At 53.0% G+C, this 12,574-nt stretch overlaps 2 protein-coding genes across 4 annotated transcripts in view; one reads left to right on the forward strand and one right to left on the reverse strand.

The window, feature by feature from the left end:
• Window positions 1-3,277, forward strand: part of RAF1 (Raf-1 proto-oncogene, serine/threonine kinase) — a 73,509-nt gene extending 70,232 nt beyond the window's left edge. For all 3 annotated transcript variants that reach the window (XM_069560982.1, XM_069560983.1, XM_069560984.1), the window contains 5 exons: window positions 40-86; window positions 1,133-1,251; window positions 1,590-1,721; window positions 1,830-1,964; window positions 2,318-3,277. In XM_069560982.1, coding sequence (XP_069417083.1) covers window positions 40-86; window positions 1,133-1,251; window positions 1,590-1,721; window positions 1,830-1,964; window positions 2,318-2,461 — 577 coding nt within the window. In that variant the 3' untranslated portion in view covers window positions 2,462-3,277. The remainder of the gene's footprint in view (window positions 1-39; window positions 87-1,132; window positions 1,252-1,589; window positions 1,722-1,829; window positions 1,965-2,317) is intronic.
• The window catches only part of MKRN2 (makorin ring finger protein 2), a 39,322-nt gene continuing 29,933 nt past the window's right edge, over window positions 3,186-12,574 (reverse strand). Inside the window, exons 7-8 of the mRNA XM_069560985.1 lie at window positions 4,618-4,762; window positions 3,186-4,468 (exon numbers count right to left, since the gene is read on the reverse strand). Of these exons, the coding sequence (XP_069417086.1) occupies window positions 4,331-4,468; window positions 4,618-4,762 (283 nt within the window). The 3' untranslated portion in view covers window positions 3,186-4,330. The remainder of the gene's footprint in view (window positions 4,469-4,617; window positions 4,763-12,574) is intronic.

Genomic DNA, 12,574 nt, shown 5'->3' on the forward strand with positions numbered 1-12,574 from the left:
TGTCAAACTGGTTTTAATAGATTTATTTTCCCTTCACAGCTATTTGCATGCAAAGAACATCATCCACAGAGACATGAAATCCAATAGTATCCTTTGGTGGTAGTTTCATCAGACTGCTCAGTTCTAAATTTAGAAGACTTCTAAAGTTTACCTCAGCAAAAGTGACTTTGGAAAGAGTTCCACCAAAGTTGAGATACTTGCTTTGGTCATACTTGAAACAGGCCTAATTTAGAATGTTATTAGTAAATCTGACTGGGGGGAAGGGGCCTTTTGTCTCATGTTTATTTCTGGTTTGTGGATTATATCTGGTCAGAAAGTAGATGTAAGTCGAAAGTTATAAGATTTTTAGAATTATTACTTGAAATTGTTTTTCTTGAATGTACAGAAATGGTTTCCTTAGAGATGACTGTTGGAATCAGCCCTTTTCTGACTGGAATGGGCTTTTGCAGAAGGGGAGTGAATAAAGGCGGTTCTCATGCGGTAGGCGTGGAGTAGACAAGCTGCATACCTGCCCCCCGCCCCCCGCCTCTCAGAGGAGCGGCTTTGCAGCCAGCTTTGCTCCTGGCCCGTGGGAGGCACAGCAGTTGTGTTGGGCTGGAATTTGGGATGTGACCTACTTGGGGCATGTGTCTGAGGCAGGAAGTACCTGTAAGTGGTGGGTTTGGGGGCTAACACATCACACCGCGAAAGCAGACACCCGATTCTAAGGAGGTATGGATTACTGGGCATCAGCAGATCGCACGCGTCGGCCTTAAACCGCCTGACTACTTTACCCGGAACAGAGGCAAGTTTGGTTCTGATTTTGAAGTCACCGCGGTACCTGTTCTCATGGGAAATGTCTGAAGGCAGACAGCACTCAGGACTGAGGTGTTTCTCTTGGTCGTGGGAGGGCGAGGTGCAGGCCGAGCTCGCAGTCGTGGGGTGTGAGGCCCTGCAGGCTGTGGGGAGCCCCAGCTGCCCGTGAGCGCAGCAGGAGGGACAGGGCTGCCCGGGCCCCTCGCTCTGGTCCCCTCGGCAGCACCACAGGTCCAGCGCAGGGAAGGCCGAGAGGTGGTGCCAGGGGAAACTTGGGGCGGCTTTTCAGGAGGAACGGGACCGTCCTTCTAAACTAGCATCCTTAACGAGCATTGAGATATATTTCTCCACGAAGGCCTAACGGTGAAAATCGGCGATTTTGGATTGGCCACGGTGAAGTCGCGCTGGAGTGGTTCTCAGCAGGTCGAGCAGCCCACCGGCTCCATCCTGTGGATGGTGAGGTGGCTCGGCGCCCAAGGCGGGTGGGGGGGCCGGGGGGCCGGGTGCAAACTCCAGGCCAGGCCCAGAGCACCTCCATGCTGTCCTGTGCCGGCAGCTCCCGGGCATTATGGGCTTCCTGGAGGGAGCTGGCCGCACAGCACGGCATGGAGTTGGGTGGCGGGGGTGCTGGGTTCACGTTGGGCTCTGAGCTCATGGATCTGAGCGTGGGAGCCCTTGGGGATGAGCAGCTGCGGGGCTTTCTGAGGACAGGACAGGCGCACTCAGCCCCAGGACAGACAGCCTGGCTCCTGGACGGCTGGGGCACCCAGTGACAGATGCACTTGGTTCTGTAGGCCCCAGAGGTGATCCGGATGCAGGATAATAACCCGTTCAGCTTCCAGTCTGACGTCTACTCCTACGGCATCGTGCTGTATGAGCTCATGACGGGGGAGCTCCCTTACTCCCACATCAACAACCGCGACCAGGTGCGTCCCCGGCGCCCACCTGCTGGCTCTGGGAAGCCGGGCCGCCATCTGAGCGGCAGGGTTAGAGGCGCTCTGCTCACTGCCTGCCCTCCCTCGCTGCTTCCCCAGATCATCTTCATGGTGGGCCGCGGGTACGCCTCCCCAGACCTCAGCAAGCTGTACAAGAACTGCCCCAAAGCCATGAAGAGGCTGGTAGCCGACTGTGTGAAGAAAGTGAAGGAAGAGAGGCCTCTTTTTCCCCAGGTAAGGCTAGGTCCAGGCGCTCGAGCACGTTAGAGTGGGTCTGATGCTAGGAGGGATTGGGGGCAGGAGAAGGGGACGACAGAGGATGAGATGGCTGGATGGCATCACTGACTCGATGGACGCGAGTCTGAGTGAACTTCAGGAGTTGGTGATGGACAGGGAGGCCTGGCGTGCTGTGATTCATGGGGCATGGGGTCGCAGAGTCGGACACGACTGAGTGATGTGGAGGCGGGCAGACACGCGTCCTGCACACACCGTGCATGGGGGTGGGAAAGGCCTATCTGGGGTCCGAGGGGAAGCTGCTGCGGGGACACCTGGCGAGCCCCCCGAGACCGCCCTGGCGCCTTTTTCAGATCCTGTCTTCCATTGAGCTGCTCCAGCACTCTCTGCCCAAGATCAACCGGAGCGCCTCGGAGCCCTCCCTGCACCGGGCGGCCCACACCGAGGACATCAACGCCTGCACGCTGACCACGTCCCCTCGGCTGCCCGTCTTTTAGTAGCCCCGCGCCTCTGCCCCGGCTGCCGGTGGGAAGGGCGGTCAGCAGGCACCACCATCTGTTCCCTTTCTGTGGGGACGGAGCTGGTCTTCCGAGAAGCTGCTGCTAAGGACCTTCTACACCACTCAACAGGGCCTTAACTTCACGTTGCCTTTTCTGCCCTTACTGCCCCGGGAGGAGGAAGCCATTCGCCAGCTGGTTTATCCTGCTCCCCCGGCGGCTCCCGAGCTCATGAGCCGACCTCTTCCAGACGCACCCATGGCTGCTGATGGCCACACAGTGGGCCCAGCTGTCAGCTGCAGGAGTGTCTTTGGAACAGCCGCGCTCGGAGGGGAAATGAAGGTGGCAGGCAACCAGCCGTGATATGGGACGTGTGGACTAAGCCAGCTCCTAGGAGGGTCGCTGTCACAGAAGGCCTTCTCTGCAGACACCTGATGTGGCGCCAAACAGGTAGCTTTGCACATAACGCTCCAGACGGCCCAGGGCTGTTGGGACTGCAGCGGCCTGGATGAGCCCGCTTTGGTACTAGGGACTTGACTTGGGGACACATCCTTTCCTGACGGGCTCCGGTGCTGGGCTTGGTTGCACCAGAGGTGCTGGGCCTCCCCGCCCCAGGGGGCAGTCCTCAGCGTGCCGAGTCTTCCAGGAGCGGCCCCCGTGGGCGGGGCCTGGCCAGCCTTGTCTCTGCATCCCATCATGTGTGCAAGGAAGCCAGGAACACCGGTTTTCTTGATAATTTGCGTTTAATTTTGTTTTTATTGCGCCTGACAAAATACAGTTATTCAATTATGTTATTTTAATAAAATAAATTAAATGTAGGTTTAATGGCTGTTTTCTCCTGTTAAAGTAATCCTGAGCTTACAGGATTGAATTCAGTTTGTTCAGAGCAGAACTCCAGAAGCAAGAAATGGGCCAGAGTGTCTGCAGGAGTGAATGGAATCCAGCCTCTGTTCACCCTCCACTAGAGTTAACTGTAGGAATTACGCAGAAAAGCAGTCTAAACTCAGGTGAAGAGTAGACTTTCTTTTACCCATACTTTAATACAGTTTATAAAATTATCTGGTATCTACAGATGTCTATAAAAATAGATAATTCAGGCTTGGAGTGAGTTCTGGGATCGGCAATATTTTAAGCTCTTACAATCACAACTGATGAGAGACTTGTATTCGGTTTTCCTTAGGACCACTGCTGGGTCAGAACTAGAAACTGTTCTTAGGTGCTGTTACATTTGTATAAAACTACTCAAAGCCAGTTTACAGAGGAGAGAGCATAGCCGCCCTTGGTACAGGGACCCTGGGGTCACAAGCCAGCAGGTGAGAGCCAGGGCGTGTCTGCAAGGTGGTTATCTGCCTGGCGACCCCAAAACAAACCCTGAACGGGGGGGGCCGTATCTGCTCTGCCCCCTGCTGCTTCAGGAGCCCCCCTCAGAGGAACACCCAGCTGCAATGCTCCTGCCCTGCCTGGGGCCCTAGAGCGCCTCAGCCAAACTGAGCCAGGCAAGTAAGGTGTGCAGCGGCCATGGTGTTCTAAAAGCAAGGTGCAGACCCCGTGTGGAGCACACGCTGAGCACTCTAGGAGGCTCGCCACACAGGAGCCCTCTGAAGGGGGAGGCTCCCTTGGGGATCCAAGTACCCGCTGCTGGAGGGGCGACTACAGTAGCAGCTACAGAAGCAGGACCCCGTCTACGTGTCAGGTTATTTTATATCCTTCACTCTTCCCACCGCTGGAGTAACGGAGTGGCTGAGACCCAGAGGCGTAGAGCCCCACTGACTCCGGCACCCGCTGCCCCGGGCTGCCGTGGACGGAGCTCGGCACGCCTGGCGGCGGGAGGCTGGGCCACAGAGCCCCCAAGGAGGGCGCGGCCGCTCTTCAGGTCTCGGACGGCGCCACCCCGGACAGGTGCATGAAGAGGTCCCCAAGCTCCGTCACGTCCACGTCCTCAGTGGTGGGGGCGTGCTGGCTCTCTCGGTTTTCGATGAAATCCCAGAGCCGCACGGAGTTAAGGAACTGCAAAGACAGCCAGGAGACATGCTTGGTTATTGCTAACCGCAATGCGAAAGCAGAGTCGCTGAGACTCCACTGGCATCCCTGTGGCCAACGCCCTGAAGAGGCCAGGAGTGGCCCCAGCAATGCCCACAGGTGGGCAGAGTCCTCACCCGCACGGTGCCTTCGGAGCTGAGCTGTTTCCGTGGTTTCTCAGGCTCTGCCAGCCGCCCGTCAGGGTAAGCATGACGGTAAAGGCATTTGTTTCCAAATGGACAGGTCCCTTTGCCTTGCTCAAAGTATTTACAAGCTTTTTTCCTGAAAAGCAGAAGAGAATAATGTCAAAACCTGGATGCAGATGAACCACTCCTCCGCTGACAGGGAGGCTCAGAGACGCTGGAAGCCGATCTCCACGCTGGACCGGTGGTTCACCACGCTGCACAGCCTCCCGCGGAGTCTCACGCACCCGGGGAGCCCCGTTCGGCCAAGACTCTGAAGCCGGGCCACTCATCTCAGCCCAGGGTCCCAGCACTGGCTCCACCTGGGCAAGCTCCCCGTCCTCCCAGCCAGCAGTCATGTCAAGGTGAACACGGGAGCCTGGACCTCGGCAGCTGCGTTACGGGTCTCATTCTGATTTTCCTTGGTCCCACCCTCCAGAGCAGGGCTTCTTCACTCTGGGCCACAGACCCCTGCGCGCCTACAAAATATAGTCGGAAAGTTAAACTTTCCCCATCTTCAGCTTCTAGCTACAGATCTCTGTTAAAAATCCTGCTCCTGAAACTCAAAACCAGACAGACAATCCACATTCCTTACTGAAATGAAATCTGTGGTCCAAAGTTATCCCAAGCTGAAGAGATGCCCAAGAAGCCGGAAGGTGTCTGGAGAAAGTGAAGAGATGAAGCCCGACCCCAGATGACACGACGCAGAGAGTGAGGCTGGCCGGAGCCCAGCTCCCCACAGCCGGCCTCCCACAGGACTGACCCACACCCAGGGGCCGTGGCCCCCTGTTCCCGAGCTTCTGAGCAGGTCCTCAAAGAACCGCCCAAGCCGGGGGTTCTTAACCAGGGTCTCTGGGACACTGGCTTTTCAAAACGTGTCAGGTTCTAGAGGTTCTAGACTCTAGTCCCCACCCTAAAATGATTTTTCCCCAGCCTTATCTGGTCACCAAGTCTACAGAGCACCTCCCCAGACGACCCTCCTCTCAGTTCGGACAGGACTGTGACCAGAATCCCCTGTCGTCCTCTTCCTGAAGACCCCAGCCAGGCTGAGGCCCTCCAGGACGTGTGTCTGTGTTGCTGTAAATGCCACATCTTCCCACGTTTCTTTTAACCCAAGGGACTCCTCCCCAAACAAAATCTGCACCCCCGTCATTCCACCTGACCCCACAAGCCCAACACACAGGCTGCTCACGCGTCCGGCTCAAGGTCCCCACCCCATCCTGCTCTCCTGACACGGCCAGGTGCCATGAGGACTACATAACTCCTCGCGTAACTTCCCGTGCAATTTCTTACCAGCTCTCCCACACTGGCATTTAGCTTGAAGGGGCTGGACCCACAACTCAGTAAAATCTGTGCAATGCACAGAAACACTCATCCACAGAAAGCGAGGCCATGAAACCCAACGGCTGTACTGGGATGTTTTCAGGTGGCTGCAGCAGAGCTTTCTTGCAGCAGAGCAGCCTTGCTGCTCCTGCCCTCTGGTGGACACACAGGACCACCACAGGAGGTAAATCGATAAGCTCTCAAGCCTTCAGTAACTTGAAGGAGCTAGTTTTGATCTTAGTACCATTTCTGCAGATAAACTAGTGCCTTCAGGTCTTTTAATCATATCTGTATTTCTAGTTTATGAAGAATGAACAAAAGCAGCGTTTTTCAAGGGATTATAGACACCTGGAAGAATGGAATGGTAAGAGGTTGAGTCACCTTTTTAAGAAATAATAGTGCTCAACCTAGAGCAGGCCCCAGTCAAATACATTGGCAAGGGAGCTAAAACTCCAGTGGAAAAGCCATGTCTTTGTGGCCTGAAGAACGTTAAGACAGAGTTGGTGGAAACCCACTATTCAAGGTGAGGAAAGGTCTGTCGCTGGCTCTTTGTCATTCCCCACCATTCTGGTTGCTAAAAATACAAGATGACACACAAGAAGAATCAGTAAAAGGTGCCCCATTCACACTGGAGGCTACATTCAAGATGACAAGGGTTTCAAAGCAGCTGCTTCTGAAAGGTGTTCAAGATGAACAGAGAGAGAAAAAGATTGTGTGTGGGGGGGGGGCGGGGCGGTGGCAGGGAGGGGAGAAAAAGAAACTGAGTGGGCAATATAAAAACGTCTATCAGCTGCAGAAAAAATACGTGATGAAACGATGGTCAAAATTTATTCTGTCAGTTCCTAACAGTAATACTTACATGTGACAATAAAACCCTCTAGCATTTTTGGTCTCACAATATTTAGCCCTTAATTGGAAGATGATGGTCTGAGATTATTTTCTGTTTTATAGATTTCTCTAAGCTGAATTATACGGTCTCTGAGGATAACATCTAACAGATAATGGTATGAGTTCTTGTTGACTTAATTAGAGCACACTGATCTGCAGTAATTCTCCTGAGGTCAGACAGACACTGGAAGCTGTTTAGTGTGTGCTGAATAACATTCTAAAACTGATCCTAATGCAAACAAAACATACGCTACAGTGCTGAGAGCCAGGTGAAAAATCCCAGACTACCTGTTAGAGTTACTTGCGCCATGGCCTTCCACTGGTTTGAATGATTAGCTGAGTATCATCTGATAAGTCTGTAAATTACCCAAAAGCCTGGCTTGTATTATAAGTCTGCCTACCTCTTGATACTGCCAGTGTCCTCTGAACTTCAGGAGGCTTATTTGCAAGCAGAAAAGTACCTCACTTGCTTAAGTAAGTAATATCCCACATTGAAACGCCCTTAGAGCACTGTCTGCTACGCCCTTAAGTGTCCAGCAGATAGATCTGTCTTCTCAGCTTTACAATGGAAGTTAACCACTCTGGGATAATGCAGGTTCACATCATCCAGACTATCGAAGCGTGCCATTTCCATAGACTCCTTCACATGTTCTAGGCATGTGAACACAACGGCCCCCTTCCTCCTGCTGGAGAAAGCGAAGCGCTCATTCCCCATGTTCTTTTGCTTTGCATTAGCAATTAAGTATTTTTAATGTAAGATAACCAGATACTACTTTACTGTTTTGTCTTACACTTTACGTTAAAGACCTCTTAGGTAAGACTGGGCAACTCTGCTTAACTAGTTGATTAAAAGAATGCTAGTAAGATCCTAACAGAGAAGGCAATGGCACCCCACTCTGGCCTGGAAAATCCTATGGACAGGAGCCTGGTGGGCTGCAGTCCATGGGGTCGTGAAGAGTCAGACACGACTGAGCGACTTCACTTTCACTTTTCACTTTCATGCACTGGAGAAGAAAATGGCAACCCACTCCAGTGTTCTTGCCTGGAGAATCCCAGGGACGGGGGAGCCTGGTGGGCTGCCGCCTATGGGGTCTCACAGAGTCAGACATGACTGAAGCGACTTAGCAGCAGCAGTAAGATCCTAAAGTATGTGCTGGTTGGTTGGTTTAGTTGCTAAGTTGTGTCTGACTCTTGCAACCCCATGGACTGTGGCCCGCCAGGCTCCTCTGTCCAGCGATTCTCCAGGCAAGAATATTGGAGCGGGTTGCCATTTCCTTCTCTAGGGGATCTTCCTGACCCAGGGATCGAACCTGGGTCTCCTGCATTGCAGGCAGATTGTATACCAACTGAGGTACAAGGGAAGACCAATATTTAACACATTGGGAAAGAAAAATGGAAAAGAAAAGTTTTGAGAAGAAAACACCGTATAAAATACAATGACACTTCAAAGAAGCAAGTCTCATAGACTGCTGATGTACAGATAGTCCAGTGATTAGCACAAAACTGGGAGCTTGACTGTAACCAACTGATGTGTTTCAATACAGATGTCTCAAGAAACACCTCAAGGACATTAACTTTCCCACACAGGACTCCCATTAGGTACTGGAAAAAAATATCCTAGGGACCTACAGCAAAACAGAACACAGACAGTCCTGAGCCACCGTCTACTAATTCTTGAACGCCCTTGGTCCTTCAGGATGGGATCAGTCCACAGACCCAGGAGGGCTATGCCTACAGCTCAAGCACGCGGAGGGAGCCCGAAGCTCGGAGCACCCTGTGGACCGTAAGGGGCTCTGAAGAGTCCTCCGCTCGGCAAGGGTCCTGGTGGGTTTCCTTCCTCTTTCCAGAGTGACGCCTCCCTGCCACGACAGGTTAGCGTGCACTAGGTGATATACACAGATACGCTAGCACACACAGATCCCCACAGTGCACACACCCCAGTCTGTGAACGGTGAGGGGGAAGCAGGAACGGGGCACCAGCCCTCGCGCCTTCCTCTGGCCCAGGCGCCCCCCCAGCAGCACGCCTTTCTCTAGGGCTCTGGCCGCCGTGGCACCGGCACCAGGGAGGAAATGCAGGCGTGCTGCCGCCTTGTGGACGCTTCCTTTCACAGCTCCTCGATATCCCGGCTCACAGGCCCTTCTAAGTCACAAGGCCAGAGGGGCCGAGAGTGACACCTGCCACACGGCCATGTCTGGGGTAGGTCATCAAGAACAGTTCAAAACAGAACTGCCTCTCAAGAAGCAAATTCAAGGCATTCATCTAACAAAGAACAGGACCCCCCACCCCTTTTCAGGCACATGGAGAGGATGCCGCCTGGCTGATTATTAGACAGGGCTAAATCATCTCATCACTGACAGTGGCCATCCTCAAATCTCTACAAACAGCACCTAGCACAGAAGGCAGAGAGCAAACGGACTCCCCCGGGGCTGTCTCTGGGAAGGTGTGTCTGTAAAAGGCCCCACTGACAAGGGGCCAGAGTTTTCTAAGAGAGCTCAATACACACATACCAGGTGAACCGGCAGTGACAAACGTGGGCCCACGGGTGAAGTGCTCCGTCACCAGCAACAGACACGGCACAAGACGCCCATCGACAAACGCGAGGGTTCAGAAGATGGGGCCCTTTACAGAAGGGACTATTCCCTACTCAGCCGGAGAGAGAGAATGAAATGATGCCTTTCCAACCACCTGGATAGCCGCGGACTTGGCATACAGAGTGAAGAGAGACGCAGACGTTCCGGAAAATATACATGCTATTAGTTGCAGGTGGAATCTACAACACGAGACAACTGAACCCACATCAGACAAAAACCGACCGCCAGGCCCACGACACAGCCTGACAGCTGCCCAAGGCCAGGTGCTGCCCAAGGCCAGGTGCTGCCCAAGGCCAGGTGCTGCCCAAGGCCAGGTGCTGCCCAAGGCCAGGTGCTGGCGGTGAGAGGGGGAGGGTCTGACCGTCTGAGCACACGCGCGGAGCGACGGTCCCGAGAGGCCTGGTGCTCAGCGCAGAGTCCAGACCCCACTCTCAGAGACTACGCCACAAAGTGAAACAGAAACGTGTGTGTGTATCAGTGAGTCAAGTGGCTGGACACCCAGGAGAAACAGCACAAAAGAGGAACCCTATGCCACAGGAAGACACGCACCGAAGACGCAAGGCCAGCGGCATTCCCCATGGGTCTCTGGCCCCAGGCTGTGACCCATCCCTGAAGCCTGAGCAGTCCTGGGTCCCTGTGCTGGGCAGGAGCCGGTCAGGATGAGACTGCACACGGCGCCACTGGGCTCTGCACGGTCTGGCCCCGTAAGGCGGGACCACATCCTGCACAGCCAGGAGGGCCCGCCGACAGCAAGGCAGGCGGAACCAAGGTCGGCGTGGGCTCCAAAAGGCACCGCATCTGCCAGCATCCTGGTGCCAGACCTCCCACTCTCCACGAGAAGCCCCTGCCGGGACAGCACCCTCAGCCCAGCTGTTCTCCAGTGGTTGAGATCTGCCTGCTGGGGCATGAAGCTAAGGGGGAGATGGGGAGGAGACCAAGTCCTCTGGCACACCCCACTCTCCCCTAGCACCCAGCACCCGGACCTTCTCTAGCTTCTCACTGCCCTAGCAACCAGAACAGAAAATGCAGGAACGCTGCCATCCTGCGTAAATGTCCACCAGCAACTTAAAATATGGTGCATTCAGGCCCTTTACACAGATCTGGGGATGTAAATGCCACCTGTCTTCGAGCCAGTTCCCTCGTTTTGTCTTCCGTCTTTGTGACTGCTTGCGTCGCGGCCCACCTGCCTTCTCTGTGCATGGAATTTTGTACGCAAGAAGATTTGAGTGGGTTTCCATTTCCTTCTCCAACATATATTCCAGATCCCTGGACTGAACTGGCATCTGCTACACTGTCAGGCGGGTTTTTTACCACTCAGCACTTGGTGCACGCATGCTCAGTTGCCTCAGCCATGTCAGAGTCTTCGATCGTAGGACTCCTGCCAGGCAAGAATACTGGAGTGGGTTGCCATGCCCTCCTCCATGCCATCTTCCCCACCCAGGGATCGAACCTGCATCTCTCGTATCTCCTATATTGGCAGGTGTGATTTTTACTAATAGTGCCACCTGGGAACCCCCCCCCCCGACCCACCAGGCAAACCCCAAAACACACGTTCCAGGAGACAAGAAGACCCTGCCATTTGTGACAGCCTGGACTGTCCTGGAGGGCATCGTGCTAAGTGAAGACAGGGAAGACCAACGCTGCAGGACGTCACACACGTGCGGCTCTCAGGGCAAAAGTTAGACAAATGGAAATGGAGTGGAAACATGGTGGTCAGGAACACAGTGCTAAAAGACAGGGACAGCGGGTGAAAGGTTACAGCCTCTCACCTGTAGGATGAGCACGTATTTAATGTGAAACGCAGTGACTGAGAGCACCGCAGCGCGCCCCGGAAGCTGCCGTGGAGCCAGCAGACGCTGCACACGGACACCAGCACGGGCAGCGCCGAAAGCGGACTGCTCGCGCTCTCTACAGTCAGCGGCAGCAAGACCGGGGTGGCTCAGATCATGAACTCCTTATTGCCAAATTCAGACTGAAATTGGAGAAAGTAGGGAAAACCACTAGACCATTCAGGTATGACCTAAATCAAATCCCTCACAATTATACAGTGGAAGCGACAAACAGATTCAAGGGATCAGACCTGATAGACAGAGTGCCTGAAGACTATGGACGGAGGTTTGTGACACTGTACAGGAGGCAGTGATCAAGACCATCCCCAAGAAAAAGAAATGCGAAAAGGTAAAATGGTTGTCTGAGGACTTACAAATAGCTGAGAAAAGAAGAGAAGCTAAAGGCAAAGGAGAAAATGAAAGATATACCCATCTGAATGCAGAGTTCCAAAGAATAGCAAGGAGAGATAAGAAAGGCTTCCTCAGTGATCAGTGCAAAGAAATAGAGGAAAACAACAGAATGGGAAAGACTATTGAGATTTGTTCAAGAAAATTAGAGACACCAAGGGAACATTTCATGCAAAGATGGGCTCAATAAAGGACAGATGGTAAGGACCTAACAGAAGCAGAAGATATTAAGAAGAAGGGGTAAGAATACACAGAAAAACTGTACAAAAAAGGTCTTAATGACCCAGATAACCACGATGGTGGGGTAACTCACCTCGAGCCAGACGTCCTGGAATGTGAAGTCAAGTGGGCCTTAGGAAGCATCACTATGAACAAAGCTAGTGGAGGTGATGGAATTCCAGTTGAGCTATTTCAAACCCTAAAAGATGAAGCTGTGAAAGTGCTGCATTCAATATGCCAGCACATTTGGAAAACTCAGCAGTGGCCGCAGGACTGGAAAAGGTCAGTTTTCATTCCAATCCCAAAGAAAGGCAATGCCAAAGGATGCTCAAACTACCGCACAATTGCACTCATCTCACATGCTAGTAATGCTCAAAATTCTCCAAGCAGGGCTTCAGCAATACGTGAACCATGAACTTCCAGATGTTCAAGCTGGATTTAGAAAAGGCAGAGGAACCAGAGACCAAATTGCGAACATGTTGGATCATGGAAGAAAAAGAATTCCAGAAAACCATCTACTTCTGCTTCACTGACTACCCTAAAGTTTTTTTTACTGTGGAGATCACTACAAACTGTGGAAAATTCTTAAAGAGATGGGAATACCAGATCACCTGACCTGCCTCTTGAGAAATCTGTATGCAGGTCAAAAAGGA

Source organism: Ovis canadensis, chromosome 19 (genome assembly GCF_042477335.2).
Source record: "Ovis canadensis isolate MfBH-ARS-UI-01 breed Bighorn chromosome 19, ARS-UI_OviCan_v2, whole genome shotgun sequence".
Classification (NCBI taxonomy): Eukaryota; Metazoa; Chordata; class Mammalia; order Artiodactyla; family Bovidae; genus Ovis; species Ovis canadensis.